General features: G+C 36.7%; 1 protein-coding gene across 1 annotated transcript; it reads left to right on the forward strand.

Annotated features, from left to right (window-relative positions):
* The first annotated feature begins 1,601 nt into the window (after positions 1-1,601).
* LOC140235824 (cation channel sperm-associated auxiliary subunit epsilon-like) lies at positions 1,602-17,298 on the forward strand. The gene is made up of 16 exons (XM_072315828.1): positions 1,602-1,772; positions 2,394-2,477; positions 2,863-3,026; positions 4,254-4,336; positions 4,951-5,032; positions 5,418-5,531; positions 6,219-6,302; positions 6,995-7,132; positions 7,747-7,841; positions 8,813-8,858; positions 9,555-9,637; positions 11,389-11,488; positions 12,024-12,113; positions 12,668-12,828; positions 13,462-13,646; positions 14,555-17,298. Exons 1-16 carry the CDS (start codon positions 1,703-1,705, stop codon positions 14,644-14,646), a joined length of 1,671 nt encoding a protein of 556 aa, XP_072171929.1. The 5' UTR covers positions 1,602-1,702; the 3' UTR covers positions 14,647-17,298.

A 17,298-nucleotide genomic window follows, 5' to 3' on the forward strand; every position in this document is an offset into this window, starting at 1 on the left:
AGTACTCCAACACATTCAAGGCAGGGAATGGTGCCAACATTCTGAAACACACATGGTAAGAGTCCAACTTTCATCTTTTTATTTCATAACATTATGCAAGGTGCATCTTGAAAAAACAACAAATGTTCTCTCTCTTACTAAGAATAGATATCATAGAAAGTAGCCCATCATTATATTTTGACAAATCATTTTAAATCAGAAGGAATGTGAAACTAGCTAAGAAGGGTACATTTGTATTGGTGTGATAATGGCAAAAACTTTCTGACAGTTGACTTGAAATTGCTGAAGAGACTGCATGTACAGTGCACTTCCGTTATAAGGAACACGATTACAACGAAATTCTCATTACAACGAAGTAAAAATTCAGACCCCAACTTTATCTACTCTTTGTGTTTTGTATTAACAAAATTTCGATGTAATGAAAGAAAACTGCCGGTCCCAGGGACTTTGTTATAAAGGGAGTCCATTGTATTTGTCAAGACCCCTGTTGTGAAAATTTTTTTCAGGTACAGGTACAGCTCTAAATTGCCATGAACAAGTGGAGATAGAGTGTGTCTCTGAATTATATCTGAACATCTCTTTTCACAAGAAGTTATACAAATGCAGGCATGATATTGCAGTTTTTTATTCATCTTTATGTGAAGAGATATGTACCTTTAGAGGAATCAATATCATATGATATTGTTAGTATTCTACGATTCTCTGTATCTGCATTGTGTCTGCATGTTGTCACAGCTTGCACACTGTCATAAGCACATGAGGCCAATTGCTGTAACAGTTTGCACTGAATTCAATCTTAACCCATCGACATCATGGATGGTTAAAATAGTTCAGTAAAAGCCGGATGAATGACTGATCAAGGAATCTGATATTCACATGCCTTCCTACATTCCGGGACTTCTTCTGTCTGTGTAATGTTGCATCAAAAAGGCCTTACCACTTTGCTCTCAAAGACTTACCCAAGGGTATTAAAGACTTAGCTCATTCTTCTTCCTTCTACCTCCTTACAGTTTGAAAATGCCATGTTCATTGGGTGGAACGAGGAACAGGTGTACATCTGGGAGGGACCTGAAATGAAACGGAAGATCCCACTTCACCAGCAGCCCTGGCCAATTCCCCTCTGGCTTGATCTTGATTACCTACAGGCAAGTTTCATGCAGGTCACAGCAGGGTCAGGTCATCATCACACAATGATAATTGCGTAGCATTCATGAAATATCTCATAATCTTGTGATGGGAAATGTGGTATATACAACTAATTCCTGTTTAATCACAAAAAATGTCATGGTAAATGCAAATAAGACACTGCCTTGCTTCAAGCTAAAATATCTCAGTAATAACTGATGACAGTTATATTTGTTGGAAATTTTTGTTTTGTATCATAATTTGTAGAAAGTTGCCTGTAATTAGGAAAATATTGATTTTCAACCACTACACTTCCACAATGGCCAGTGTGTATGATAGTTGGAGTATAGTTTTTCATTTCACAGACATCCCATCCCAAGAAAAAGCTCAGTTTTGCAAAGATGGCAGCTGAAGTTTGATACGTGACTAAAGTGCATGTGTTCGTGCCTTTCTTTTGGTGATGCATTCCTAGATCTCTGTTGAGAATGCAGCATTCACCGCTGACCCTCAGGAAGTCGCCGTTCTCCTGAGACTGAGTGATGGTGGTCAGGTTGTCTTCACTATCATCAAGTTTGACATGGTGGCTGTTGGGTGGAAGGACCATGTGCCTCTCTTTTACAATCAAACACGACCCGGTAATGATACTGGTGAGTTGTCATGCACATTTGTACTCTTTGTTAACAAAGAAGAGGAGAGTTCAATATTATCCTTCAAGCATATCTCTCCTTTGCTACTCTGATTACCTATGTTTTGTATGACCATCATTGACATCTAAAGAGTTACTCAAACTTTTTCAAAACATACAACTCAAAATTTGAGAACACAACCTGCACACTGCCAACATACATTGGAGATAACGGTAAGCAGCACACAAGTTAACAGCTTATTTCTATCACAGCAAATGAATATCTTGTGGATATATTCTATTTTATGCCTCCGCCACAGAGTGTTGCTAGAGGCTGTATTTTTCCCCCGTTTGATGAATCTCAGTTCTTCCTTCATTCCCACAGAGTCTCAGAGATATGCATCTGTCAGTTTCTCTTCTATAATCCAATGTGAGAAAGAAATCCATCATGTGAAGGCTATGACTATTGCACTGATGATTGAAAGCACTGAGCAAAATCAAGAGAACTGTGGAGTGAATGAAATGTTTGTTAGTGCTTCACCTTGTAATTGGTTTTTGTTTCCTACGATGCTCAAGTTTTACATCATTGTTTTGCATAAATCTGACTGTCATGTTTATACCACCACATTTTAATTTTGACCAGATCTCTCACTGATGTTTATGCATGGATCAGAGGAGAATCTCATCATCTGGGATCAGGAAAGTGTTTACTACAGGTATCATGCAGGTAAAAATGCATTTTAAAACCATATCATATTCTAAATGACACTAGAAATGCTGACGTAGAATGAATGTAATAAGATACGAGCTTTTCTGTTTAGATGGCTCAGTTTGAGTACTAGTTTGAATTTGATATCATAACAGTTTCAAAGCAGTATTCTCCCTGGTATACTACGTGTGAACACATTATCTCAAAAATCAAGTAACATATCAACATCATCCATAGGCAAATATACTCCATCCTTCAAAATATTTGTAAAATCATGAGGAAAAATTAAGAGTAAAATAATCTTTGATTACAATATTGCAGTCTGGGAAAAACACTTCAAAACATACTCTGTAGATACATGTCATGGGTAAAGACAATTCATTTTTTTTTTTTTTTAATCCAGGTTCTGATCTTGGCAAGATGGCTATTCTCAATGACCCAACCAATAACTCTTTGGTAGAGTCTTCCATCCAACAGGTCATAGTGACTGAGAGCGGCCTGGTAGTTCTTCTCTCCACCTCTAATGTCCTCTACACCTCCATGAAATACCAGAAGAATCTCATTAAGGTAAAGAGACAAGGATCAAGATGATAGGAAGTCTTTCATTGATGATTTGCTAACTTTATCAAAGTTCATATTACCACAAGCTTCTTTATTGTCCTCATGTGCCATTCTCATGTGTAATGTATTTGTATTTACTTTTTTTTTTACTGTACTGTATTGTTTGTTTCTTCGTCAAATAGATAATGATAATGAGAATACATGTGTAGTGATGATAAGAAAGCACACCATGCCACCGAATGAGGAAAATGTCTCCAAAGAGTGAGCAAAGAATACTTGTGGACCATACTTGGGACTTCGTACTGAAAAATGAAGGGCAGGTGATGATAATTTTGCACTGTGCCAATCATTCAGTGGAGGAGCCTGTCTAATACAGAATGTACACTAAACTTTGCATACTTTGACATCATTAAAATGTGAATAAAAAAATACATTAGCCTATACAATCTAAATGTATTTGTTATAATTTTGTGACCTGTTCCAAGCCAGAAAAAAAAAAAACCCACAGAATATGGATTAAAGGTCCTGTTTACCTTTGGAAGCAGTGATTAAAAAAGATGTTCAAGATATCACTTTTGATGCATATGTGTAGGTCTGTTGTATCACAAAACATCCCACCATATGAAATTTTTGCAATAAAGCCTAAAATATAAGGAGATATCAGTATTTTTCTCATTAAACCGTAACTGTAGATGGTTTAGTCTGAAAACATCTTTATTATAACTACTGTCCATATTTTGTGTATTTAACAACACTTAACATCGATTATACGGATTCAAATTTTTACAGTGGTTGTTTCTATCCCTAACTCACATTTCAAAACTATTTTTAAGCATTAATGCTGTTTTTTTTTTTTATTTCTTCTGCAAATGGTAGATTATGCCTTTAATTATGAATTAATAAGACAAATTTCAGACTTGAAAGGAGTAGAGAAAAGTCAGGTGTTTCCAGCAGCTGTCCATTCAGTCATTCCATTTTTCCAAAGTGTAAAATACTCATTCAGCAAGAAAGCTGTTTTTCAAAGGGGCACTGGCACACTGTACATTATTCAGTGTAGTGAAAATCATTTTCTAACATAAACGGTGCAACATAACAATATCGTAACATATGCGCCACAATTATACAACTCGATACAAGTGAAAAATGACAGTACTATTACCAGCCATGCTTAAGCAGTGATTCAAGGAAAGTGACGGACCATTTTGTCTTTTCATCCATCATTGTATCCCAAAGCATTCTCCTCTTGCCTCTCCTGACTCTGACTTGGCTCTGTACACAGACCAGCTTGATAGAGTCTACCTCCTTCATTTTAATGAGTGAGTACCTCCACCTCTTTATACCTTTCCCTGCCACATGATGTCTTAATGTCCTCACTGACTCATGTATTAGTCCTAGCAATGGTGGGTAATACCAAGTTTCAGCCTGGACTTTCTGTGAAGTATCACCTATTAGACTTTATGGAAGTTCTTCATATATTGGAGGTCTACTGGTGCCATCTGCTTGTAAGTGTTTTGGCATTTAATTAGATATGTGACTTTGAAACAGATCAAACCTTGTTACTGTCTTTAGAATAAGACAGTGACATCAAATGCAGTCATAAAAAGTGACATAAAATGTAGTGGAAAAAGGTAACTGCCTCTCCTGCCTTATTTAAGAGATGTGTTTAGTAGTAGGGTGATGCATTGCACATGTCTATGTTGTGCTTTGATGGCACTTATTTCATGGCCATCTACAGACTCATCCTAGAAACTTTATGATTGCTGATTTATGATTGCCGTAAGTCTGTGAAGTGAAAATATAGATCATTGTGCAACTCTTATACCAAGACATTGGACAGATCAACGGTGTATAACTGTCTGAAATGCCATGCTACACAATCTTCACTCTTGATTTTCATTGTTTAATGTTCTCCCGTGTTTATATTTGACAGGTCTGATGTAGAGAGGGTGGGTTATGCCTTGAGGCCTGAAATCAAGACTACCGTGGATCTGATTGACCCAAATTTGTGTGATGTAAGAAAACAATCTTTCTGTATTCATTTCAATCTTTACGCCATGTCTATAGACTTAAATATGCAGAATTAGTGTTTAGCTAAGTAAAATAGTTTTAGTAATGTTACTTCTTTACCATATCTGATGTACGTAAACTAAGACAGACTAGCAGAATGAAATAAAATAGTTAATGGATATTTGAACAAATGATTATGCAGTCTTGCATGCTGAAATGTTTCCATTATAATCTCCAACTGGTTATCATGTGTGCTTGTAATAGGTGATGGCAAATGATAATAATAATGTCATAGGGCATACAGGGTAACGATTAGCATTCAAATGATGTATGGGATTTGATTTCTACTTATACAAACGTCAATTCCATTACTTTCATTCCCATCTGTAGTTTATCCAGTTCCGTCACAGTCCCAAGTTTCAGGTATACTACATTGACATAAGGGACAGTGCAAGTTTCTGGGCTGAACTCGTCTTCACAGCAGACAGGTCTAATGACATTGAGGTGAGTTGAAAGACCAGGATGTGAGCATGCAGAAATTCTAGAGCTATGTGAACAATAAATATCCCTCATGCATCTTCACAATGGCCCGAATTCACGAAGGTGGTACAAATGAAACCATAGTTTAAACCATGTACAAAAACCATGGAGCGCCAAGTGTCGCACGGAATATTTTGTTAAGAAATTGGTCATTTCGTCGACAAAACGACAGCTTTGTTAACGAAATTATCATTTTGTGGACGAAATGTTCATTTAGTTACAAAATGTTGTCATTTTGTTACAGAATAACCATTTCATCGACAAAATGACCGATTTCGTAACGAAATCTTCTATGCCACACTTGGCGCTCCATGGTGTTTGTCCATGGTTTAAACCATGGTTTTATTTGTACCACCTTCATGAATTCGGGCCATAATGTTTAAATCACAATATGGAATCAAAATAATCTCATTTGTACTGGCTGTATGTGCTGATAATATTGCAAGTATATACTATTTTGTCCCAGTGTGGATGCTTGGAATCGGTAAGTCAGAGTACACATTGAGGAACTTGATTGCCCGTAAAAGTTTAAACAGTAAGTAGTTCATTGTTTTATGAGTATGATAGCCATCATTTGTGTATGCTGCTGTTTGTTGTCATTTTCTCATTCTTGCGTTCCTTTCTCTTCTTTGTTTTACTCTAATGAAACAGATTGTTGCTTCCCTGCCAGAGAAGATAAACATGGTGAAGAACACCTTTAGGGACTTCTATCCTGGTCGACAATTGATAAATAAGGTGACACAATGAAACTTAAGACTTCAATATACAGTTTATGTCATTGTCATATGGAAACTAATTTTGTCATTGTTACCACACAAATAAAAATCTTAATAACTCTTTACAAACATGATTTTTTTTATTTATTGTTATAACAATTTATTAATGAAATTCTTAATGAACATGATGCACAGGTCAGGGCCTCAACACACTCAGACATAATAGTGACCATGGTCTCGTAAGCCACAGATTAAGGCAATTTCTATTCATTTTAACAACTTTAACATAGATGTAGAGTGTAAAGTGAAATGAATTGGAATCTCCTGCATTGAAAAGAAGCCACCATATCTAAAATCTTTAATGTGCTTGAGGTTGTTAGATTTAGTTGAGTCAGTTCTACACAAATATGGTGTACAAAAAAATTATTATAACAATCATTACCTTTTGGGTTTTCCCTATATTTATTTGCTCTGCTGTCAACAGTGACTAATTTGGAAAACAGGAAAAATAATGTAGAATACACCAAAGTGATGGATATACCTACAATTTTAGTTTGCTTAGTGGATATCTGTTGTTTTCACATGTTTGGTGTGATGTGTTTGATGGTTGGCAATTAAAATTGGCTAATGATGTGTGTAGTTGCTTTGTTCATCTTTGCTTTTTACTTCATCACCTTAATCTTTCTTCTCCCCCCCCCCCTTTTTTTGTAGACTGTGACAGTTACAAGCAGTTTTCAGTATGTGCAGCCCACAGTGTATCAGGAAGCTGTGACACAAAGCACAGGATTCATTACCATGGAGATGAGACCAAGGAGACATGGTACTGGCTGCGGCTCTCCACTTCATATGGTATCACCTAACTGTCCTATAAATCTTTATTTCATTGAAATCTGTTCATATTCCTGTATCGCTCCAACAGTAATCAGCAGTACTGTGACAGTATTGAGACTTGAAAGTGACTGCAGTGAGTCCAGTGGCCATCATATTGACATTTGAAACTCCGGACTTTCTTCTGAAGTACTTCTGGAGTAAAGCAATGGTAGGAAACAAAGTGATTGATTCAAAAAGCTTGGCATGCTGTTTTCAGCACTAAGAGTTAATTACCTTGAGGAGCTGTTGGGTTAAATTCTAAAACCACAGCATTGGAACCAAGCAGCGTGAAGACTTCTCTGAAGAGAAAACCAGGCTGTGCTGTATTGCAAAGAAGAATCAAATGATTTTGTATGATAGTTATCAATTGCATGTAAGAAATACACAGGTCCTGCCCACTCTTCTTAATAGTTTGAACTTATATCATATACAATGATTGTACAAGTTTGCTGTTCTTCCTATATTAAGTTCTACTTGAACAATGTTGGTAAACCCCCCCCCCCAAAAAAAAAAACAAACAAACAAACAAACAAACAAACAAACAAACTTGTGTCTGTACACTGAGTGGTGCCATGTATGTGATATTACTACAGATTGCCCACTTTGAAGTTGGCTGTCCCCCACAGAGACATATCAAGGTGCAGAAGCCAGGAGAGTGTGATGATGTGGGTTCTTTCACAATAAGCAAGTAAGTCTCTTGGAGGAGATTATAGTTGTGAATTGCATCTTCATATTAAAGGGATGGTATACATGTAAGTATTGGCAGAGACAAAGATTGAGCTTTTAACCTTCTGCGAAATACCAAGAAACCACTAATGAAATAGTACAAAGCATACCATTCTAAGAGAAATTCAAAGTTTATTTGATGAAAATGGGTTTTGGAATGGCTGAGACATCCATAAACAAAATAAAACAAATATATTATAATAAAAGGTGGGTCCCACCTTTCATTAGGTTTGCTTTGTTTTGGATATCTCAGCCATATCAAAACCAATTTTCATTAAATAAATGATGAATTCCTCTTGGAATTACATGCTCTTTCACATTTCTTAAGAGGTTTCTCATCTCGGAAAAAAAAAATGTAAAAAATGAAGTTAGGTCTCAACAAAAACTATACGTTCCCTTTAAGGAATGGAAATGCAGGTTTTTTTCTGGTGTCACTTTCAATGGTTGTAAATGTTGCATTAGTATTGCAAAAGCAGATTGGAAGTATGTGTAAAATGAGTATATGTATTACAATGTTGTGTATCACCAAACGTGTTTGAAAATTTCCATAATATTCTCCCGATGATGATGCCCCCCCCCCCCCTTTGATGGGGATGATCTCACGGCGGAACAGTCAAACATCATGGGTTTTGTGATGTTTTCCTATTCTTTCCATTCTTTTAAAGAGGTAAAAGTCTGTGTGTGTGTTGGGGGGGGGGGGGAGGAGGCAGTTTTGTGACCCGTGAGACGTGCAAGTTGTATATGTGATTTTTCAGTCACATGATAACTGATAATAACCAGGGGCATAAGAATGACTCTTGGTGTTGATGTGAAATGGTATGCAGTTTGTATGTACCTTCCAAGTATAACATTGAGTGTAAAGTTAACAAGGAAGTGTGAAATTTGATCGGAAGATGTCTGGTGTTTGAACCCTTTCTTTGCTACCACATGCAGGGATACATTCAGGCTGGCCAATGGGCAAGTACCAACTGAGAATCTGGTAGGAGGATGCATTGCATGATTCCAAAACTTTTTCATTTGTAGTCACCGGCATGTGCACATCGTGTCAGTTATGACATCAGTTATCTGTGCCAAATATCACCATATTGCACCTTATGTCTGCAATTTGTAAAAATGCAGGAATAAACTAGTACATAGTGCTTTGTTCAAAGAAAGGCAACTTGTAGCAGTGTTTGTAAAGAAAAAAAAAAAGCATTGTACTCAGTTCTTGTTTTAAGTAATTACTCTTATGTGTGTCAAATAGAGATTACCAAGTATGGTTAAAAAGTGCAATTGTGGACTGCAATGGAGAAAGCATATACTTATGAAACTATAGTGCAAAAATTGCACAAATGTGTCTTATTTGTAATGTGTACTAATATTTCATCTACTTGATTCTGTGGAATTACAAAAGAAAACATGACATTTGTTTTACCCAACTGAGTGCAAAAAATTACTCAAGCGAAATTTCCACTTTAGCAGTACTTTAACATCTTCTAAAGATCATTCATAGACAACACAACATTATGGTGAACGAAGTATTCATGCAAAAATGTTTACACACAGAGGATAAAACTTAGCAAATACTTTCACATGCCTAGATGCTCAAGAAATAGCCATAATTTCCTAATCAGAGCTAGCTCCCATTTTGTCACCTCTTTGTCTAAGATGTAAAATATCGCAATTTATTATACAGGAAGTAACTTATAACCAGGCAGTCTATGGATGCCCTGTGCGACTCTCAGCCAGGGAGACCCTGTTCAAACCTATCATAGAATTGTGAGTATCTAAAGACATATCATACAGTGAACAGTGGAGAGTTTTTACATCAATTTTTATCTTTTTTTTTTTTGCCATTCTGTATGGAAGTAAGTTGTATGGAAGTTATCAAAGTTATAAAACCTATTGGTACAGAGAATACTGGTACTGGCCAAAAAAAAAAAAAGGCTTGATACCTTTCATTTAGAAATGAGGCAAATGAATTCAAAAAGCAGCAACTTATGTCAGTGCAAAACAAAGTTTGTGAATATCAATGTGGTATTATGTAGCTATGTGTGGACATCAGAGGCAGTGATTTTTAGATCACCGTGAGGTACACCGATAGAGGAGAAATACAGGTTGCAATTTCTAAGGAAACTGGATATGTAGCATTAGAATGTTTTTAGAATAGAGAAATATTTTTTGTCACTTGTCTCCTGTCACTTGTCTCCTGACAGTTGAAATTAATATCACAGAGTGGTAAATTCTGTTTATCATTCAGTGTTAAATGAGACACTGTTAAAATTGTTTGGTTCACATTTCTTGGTCAGTAAACTTTTTGAGAATGACTTGTTGTCTTGATAATTGTGTCAGACATGTAATCTGATGAGAAATATATTTCGTAGAGCTAGCATCAGAAAACTATTACTGCCTTCCCAGCATATTGCCAATAGCTAGTCCACAGCTGGCTGACAGGATGCTATTGGTGATGATCATTAATTTCAACACGTCTATAAAAACAAAAAAAAAGAAGAAGCTTCTTTACACAAGAAATCACACTGCCCAGTATTGTCAAGTAGGTATTTGGTAAGAGGATTTACGAAATCAAAAAAAAAAAAAAATAATTTTTTTGTTGATATCTCAAGAACCGTGTGGTGGTTTTACATCAAACTTGGTATGAGGGTATATCCTGGGGGGATAATACTTTGTTTGGATGTTAGGGTCACGGGGTCAAAGGTCAAAGGTCACAGGTTGTGAAAAAAAAGGTTGAAAATTCATGTTTTTCTCCATATCTCGCAAATGGTTCAAGGTATCTTCATGGAACTTAGTATATATGCTTGTTCCAATGGGCAGTGATTATCTAGGGAAGTTGGGGGTCATGGTTCAAAGGTCAGGGGGTCAAAGGTCAAGGTCAACTCCTCAAAATATCACTACTTTCCTTATATTTATGCAATGCCTGAAGGTTTTTGTTTTAACTTGATGAATGCACGTATTACCCAATATATATTCTGTGGGAAGTTTCTTGCCAAAAGGTCAAAGGTCAAGTGAAAGTGCTGAATTGCACTTTTTCCTCCATATCTCAAAAGTAACTCAAGGTATCATCATGAAACTTACATATTTATGCATGTTCAACCTAACAGTGATTCTCTTTGGAACTGTGAGGTCAAAGGTCAAAGGCCAGGTTTAGATAATGCTATTTTCCCATTTGATACTGAAATTATACTTTTTCTCAATACCTTGAAAATTACTCAATGCATAAACTTGTAAAAGGGTCGAAAGTCAAGTAAAAATCATCAGTTGCCCAAATACCTGCACTCTGACATTTTAATCATTCATCCAATTTAACCTAGATCTAGGAAAGTGAACATTCAGCACATTTGTGGCAAACCTGTCATTTAAAATAATATTTTGCCAATTGTGTGAAACTGTCATCACACATTGTCAAGACATTGTACTATAGACCTATTAGGAGAACCATGCATTATGGCGGAGGCATATCAGTCGCCGTAGCGATATATATCTAATTGTTGTTGTTTTGTTTCCTCCCTGAGATATGATGGCGACACAATGGTGGAAAATATGACTGCAAACTATGTGATCTGGGAAGACAACAGACGACACGATTTCACATACACTTTATCCATGAATACGGTAATAACTCCCTACAAATATAATTGTTTGCGCATGCATGAATACTGTCCTAACTGTTAACACTTTCTCTTAGCTTTTGAGAAATATCTAAAGCGTACAAATCAGGACAGTGGCCAACTGAGACTATTGAAATTTGTCACATTTATGAATACATAGGGGATAGAATACTCATTATTTACATTTTGTGTTTTTATAACAACTTAGACTTTGTAAAGGATATGTGGAAAACTCACAACAAATGTGTGAAAACAAATAAATCATGTGTACCCGCGTGACAAAGGGCCTATTGATATTGAAATGTACTTTGAAGTTAATTTTGGAATACAAAATGATGTCAGTGGACCAGGGCCATGTCAAGGCATGTTGGTGAGACGTGAGGCATTTCATAAAGCCTGTTCATCGATAGAACGGTAAAAGTACACAGTTTGGGGCATCAACAGTATAAAAATTTGCAAAATATTTAATGATAAACCTCAGCACAATTAAAACCTGATTCTGTGATGGAATTGATGGCCATGTGTTGTTCTACATGCAGGCTGGATGTCTGAGAGAGGCTCAGACATGGGAGGAGATGACCGATCTGGCTAGAAGGAGTGGGACAATGCAGGACATCTGGGGTCCTCAGGTGAGTGTGATGAAAAGGAGATATCACTGCTAAAATGTGAATTCATTGAAGTTTCATGAGAGAATGAATCTTCTTTCTAGTTCAGTGAGAGTTTGTGTAACCTCAGACAAACTTTTGTAGGGTGTATTGCTAATTGATTCTTGGTCTAATGTGAGAGTGCTGTGTGGCTCAATGTGTATAGGACCATGGGCCCTCTCTTCATGGTCCCTTGTGACGTTCGCTGCCAGCAGTGGAGGTGCCCTCAGATAAGGCAGTACATGTACCATATCCTTATTGCCTATGGTCCTTTAGAGTGGAATTAAAGGTGTTGGTCTTTTTGGATTGCTAGCTTATAAGCATCTAATTGCTTTCTTCACAGCCATGAAAAAAGATGAATCCTGACTAAGCTTAATAACTATGATGGGGGTGGGGAGAGGAGAGTACTTATTTTGTTTTGTGTGGTTTTTTGTTTTTTTTTTTTGGGGGGGGGGAGGGGGGAGAAGGGGCACAGGTATGCAGAGTTAAGTGATTGCAATTCTTATACTGTGGTTTTGATTATTTCTTTCTACCCCCAGAACTATGAGAGTTGCTTCATCTATGGTGTGACTGACCCCCTCGTCCTGGAGAGTCCTTATCAAGTTCTCAACCACTCCAGTGAGAACAGAATCCAGCTGCGGCCACAGGGGGGCACTAGTCTCTTCCTATTCACAGCTCAGGTCGTCGATCCAAACTACAGGTATGTGTTTGTGGATTTGCGCCATACATGGCCAAATTCACTGTAGATGATTATTCCCTTGGCTACTACTACACCATATTGTGTTTGTGATACCAAGTTTGTTAGAGTCACCTGCAAATTCTGTCAAGGTTGATGTAGTGATAGTGGAAGGAAAGTGAATGATACGTAGAGTTGTAGTAAATTCTATGGAACACTACATGCATGCTTGATACTGATTTCAAAAAGGGCGGGTATATTGTTTAAGTCATGCAATAACAATCCACAGAGATAAAAGTAGACAGAAATGTCAACTTTGCATGTTATGTGTATCTATGATTATACACTTACATGGTGGTAAACAAAGTTTAAAAGTTTGAACTTTTATTCATATTTGTTTGTAATATGACATTTATTCAGTGGAAGTATATTTGCATTAAGGCAAATCATTCTAAGAAACTGCCACCAAACATATTCAGCATTTACCCAACAGGCCAGGTCCTCCTATCATAAAAAGAGTTATCCATCATGAATATTTCAATTCAAATCCATTTTAAATCATCATCTGATCAAAACACAAAGCAAAACACAAGATAAATGTAACATTCATGCTGCAGCAATGCAAACCAAACATTTCTCTTGTTGCATTCGACTCAGTTTCTGTCGTCTCCTGGCCAAGTTTGCCATCATGGTAGAAGATGATGTGGTGGAGTTTTCCACAGCCACGCCTGTTATGAAGATCTCCATCGGTACTTTTGCTGCTATCACCTGTACAGTGGGAATCCTCTCATACCTCTACTACAGACAGAAGCACATCCAAGACCTGGACTTGGACATCCAGCGTAAGTATCCAAGACTTTTTCCTCCTCGCATCCCATTTACAAAAGCCAGAGTCAAGATTACCAAAGGGTATATTAATTCATCATGGTAATCTTTGGCTTGACTGCATGAAAACATTAAACTATTGTGGTGTATTTAACCTGTTGAGGATGAACTGATTTTGCTTTAACATGCATTTCCCATAGACACCTGCCCGAGTATGCTCGGGACTAGTTTTGGGTTAAGTAGCTAAGAGGTATGATATATACTGGCTATTTGTTAGTGCTATTTCTTAGTTTGCCTGATTTTTTGGTCAAAGGTCAAGACTTGTTTAATGAAACAAAGGACACTCTTGACATATATGATACCTATATGATATGGGTGCAACAGAATACATTACAGGTCTTTTTGATCAAAGGTCATGACCTTTTTATCAAAAGATGAGATGAAATTGAATGTCAAATAAAATGTGCAAATGCATGAAGCCTTAGCAACCATTTCTGGTGTTTTGGGGAGTAAGAGATATATATTGACGAAAGCAAAATGTATGTCTTCTTGAGGTTTTGTTACTTTTCTCATCTAAAGGCACAGGTGTATTATTGTGATAAATCAACATCTAGTTTGTATATTTCTGGAGTGTGTCGTGTGTTTTTAGCACACACAGACTATGTTGTCTTTCACATCTTCAACTTTTGAAAAAACTGGCAAAAATCCTTCTTCATCTAAAACTCTAAAAGTTAAGATTTGGGACTGTGGTCACAGTGGGGACCCAAGGATGAGGCCACTATGAAAGAATATTCAAAATAAAGCAGAATACAAGCCTGAATGGAAAAGTTCTTCATTTCCACAATCCATTAAAAGTTTGATGTCTGGCTGACCGTAGAGATGAAATAACACAACATAGATATCTGCACATCAACAATTTTTTCAGATAACTATGCGGACAAGACACAGACGAGGGATTCGGTTGCGACAGGGCTGGGTGAAGCACCTGGGGATGACAGTATCCCAAATCCTGACTGATGACACAGCCCATCAGAGGGATGGTATTATCTTGCCACTTGTATCGTGGCATTCCTGGTGTTATGTCAGTATGATCATGCAATAGACTCTCTTTACAGGAATTCTAAGAAAATGTAAATGTTACAGTAAACCTTGTGTACGAACTTTGTGTATGTTGGAAACAATAGAATTCTTAAAAGATTACTTTTACGATCTAGATCAAAAACTCCTTCTTTGTTATCAATTCTTATATTCAGTGTTCATCATAGGATGAGTTTACTCATTAGCATGTTCACTTTGTCAGAGTGTTTTCATATTTGAAAAGTATTTGCACAAACTAATGGTAGCATATGAGAGGTGTTGGAGGAACAAATTACATTCAGCACTGCCTCAAGACATTTGACTGCCCTAACTCAAGTGGCCTGTCTTATTGTATGGTTTGATTGGGCAATGCATAATTGATTGCATTTACTGTATTTGCTCTATGTTTTGCAAATTGGGACTTGTTAGATGATTTTGCAAGAGGTTGAATTCATGATTGAAAACCTCACAGACAAAATCATAAAGATGTATTATCCCTTCTTAAGAGAAAATTTAGAGAGTCCCCACCTTGCATGAGATATACAATTCATTTCTGTTATGAGAGGCAATATTTTCTTGAGTATTTAATTTAGCAATAATTGGTCAATATGTGAAACTTGTAAAGCGTACAGCCACTGGTTAATAGTTTGACATATAGAGTATCGGATAAGTGGGTATAGACTGTAAAACGAGGGGTGTTCCCGTGTATTTTAATTTTGTGAATTTCACGAGAGCAAAGATTCGTGAAATTAAAATGCACACAAAAGTTCTTGTCTACACTATACACATCGAATGTTAGAGGCAACTCGCAAAAATTTCATGCCACGTAAAAGGCAGTCGGCTCCAATTTGTGAAAATTTCATGCCGCGAAAATATTGTGTTTTACAGTATTCATAGCTCATAAACCGTAACCTTGCTGCTACCATGGTAATAACTTGCAGTGATTACAAACTTTGTTGTGAAAACAGGCACCACGTTCTTCTCCTCTGCTTCCATTGGGAAAAGGTGATTTCTCACATGTTACTGCAGTGAACAAGAGATTTATCTAATCCCAGCATATCACAATTTGGCTTTTGAAAACGCATTCTATTTCATGTGATATTACATCAATCTCCACTGCAACTGTTCACTACTGACACTATAAAATCTCTTGAACTAACCAGTAGAAGTGATTGACTTGAGTTTTGTATGTGTGTGCATGTATGTGTCTTAAGTGTCAAGTAATGTTATTACACTTTGTGGCTTTCAGACTGTTATGTCTCTTTGGAAACTTTGCATGTACTTTCATGCCAGATAACTGCAAGAGTTCAGTGTTCATGAGCAGAGTACATTTCGACCTCGATTATCGGGCCTCCTTTTATCCGGAAATCTCTATTGTCCGGACGCGTTCACGCAGTGAAGGACTTTTTTTTTTCATCCAAATATTGAGAAAAAACAGTGACTTTCATGGATCTATTTCACTAATTTCATAAGATGTGCATGATAGGTTTCTCAATATCTGATGAGGTAAAACATGTATGATTTTCACATGAAGATATACTTTATTTTTGTGAAGAAGGGACTACAATTTTACCCAGGCTAGCATAGATTACACCACTGTTGCGGGGTACGCTACCTGCCTAGCTGCCAGTGCACTGGGACGGCGGCTTGGACGGCAGCTATATACATTAACATTATGTCTCCCATATCCCACCAATTCGCTTATCCGGAAGAGCGCCAGTCCCGACATGGCCGGATAATCGAGGTCGAACTGTAATTATTCATAAATATGTATGTACATATAACTTAGTTTGCATATTTTGGCAAAAATAAACAGATGGATTTTACTACAGTGAGATGATTTCTCCTTCCTAATAGAATAAATATGTGTTTGCACTGATGTAGTAGGAGAATTTTCCATTACAAAATAAGGAATATCATCATTTGAGAGGTTTGTTGAGTGTTACAAATGATTTTGTCTTGATAAAGAGTTAATTCATACAATGTAGTTGCAAGCAGTGGTAGCAATGTTGTATGTGCAGAAATAGCGATAACATTCTTTACTACTCCTTCACAATTCAAGTGTACCAAAGCTGACACAGATAGTACTGGGTAAATTTAGTTTTCATGATTTATTTAATTGCTTAGTAGCTTTTCTTGCCAAAGCTTCAGAAATGTTAAACCTACCTTCCCTACTCATTTTCCACATGTTTATTTTCACTGAAGGTTTGCATATGTGCTGCATGTAAAGTGAATTGCTGTATTTTTAACATAGATGTCCAGTGTAATCTTAATGAAAATATTATAAAGTGTATAGTTTCAGTGTTCTGTACCTCTCCCATGGATTAAGTACAAACTATTACTGGAATTAAAGAAGGTATAATTCAAACTTAGTCCATGGATAATGCAAATTTTGATTACATACATACTCATGGCACATTGCATATGCCAAAAGACATCCAATAATGGACACATGCTGACACACGTATGTATGAGATACACCTGCTTTAGTCAATGTACTGCATTTAAACCATGGATCTGACTTATAACAGCCTTTGTTTATTTGAGCTTATTTGTTCTACCTGACATTAAGAAAAATAACAAAAATGCAGA

This window comes from Diadema setosum, chromosome 1, assembly GCF_964275005.1.
Source record: "Diadema setosum chromosome 1, eeDiaSeto1, whole genome shotgun sequence".
In the NCBI taxonomy this organism is placed as follows: Eukaryota; Metazoa; Echinodermata; class Echinoidea; order Diadematoida; family Diadematidae; genus Diadema; species Diadema setosum.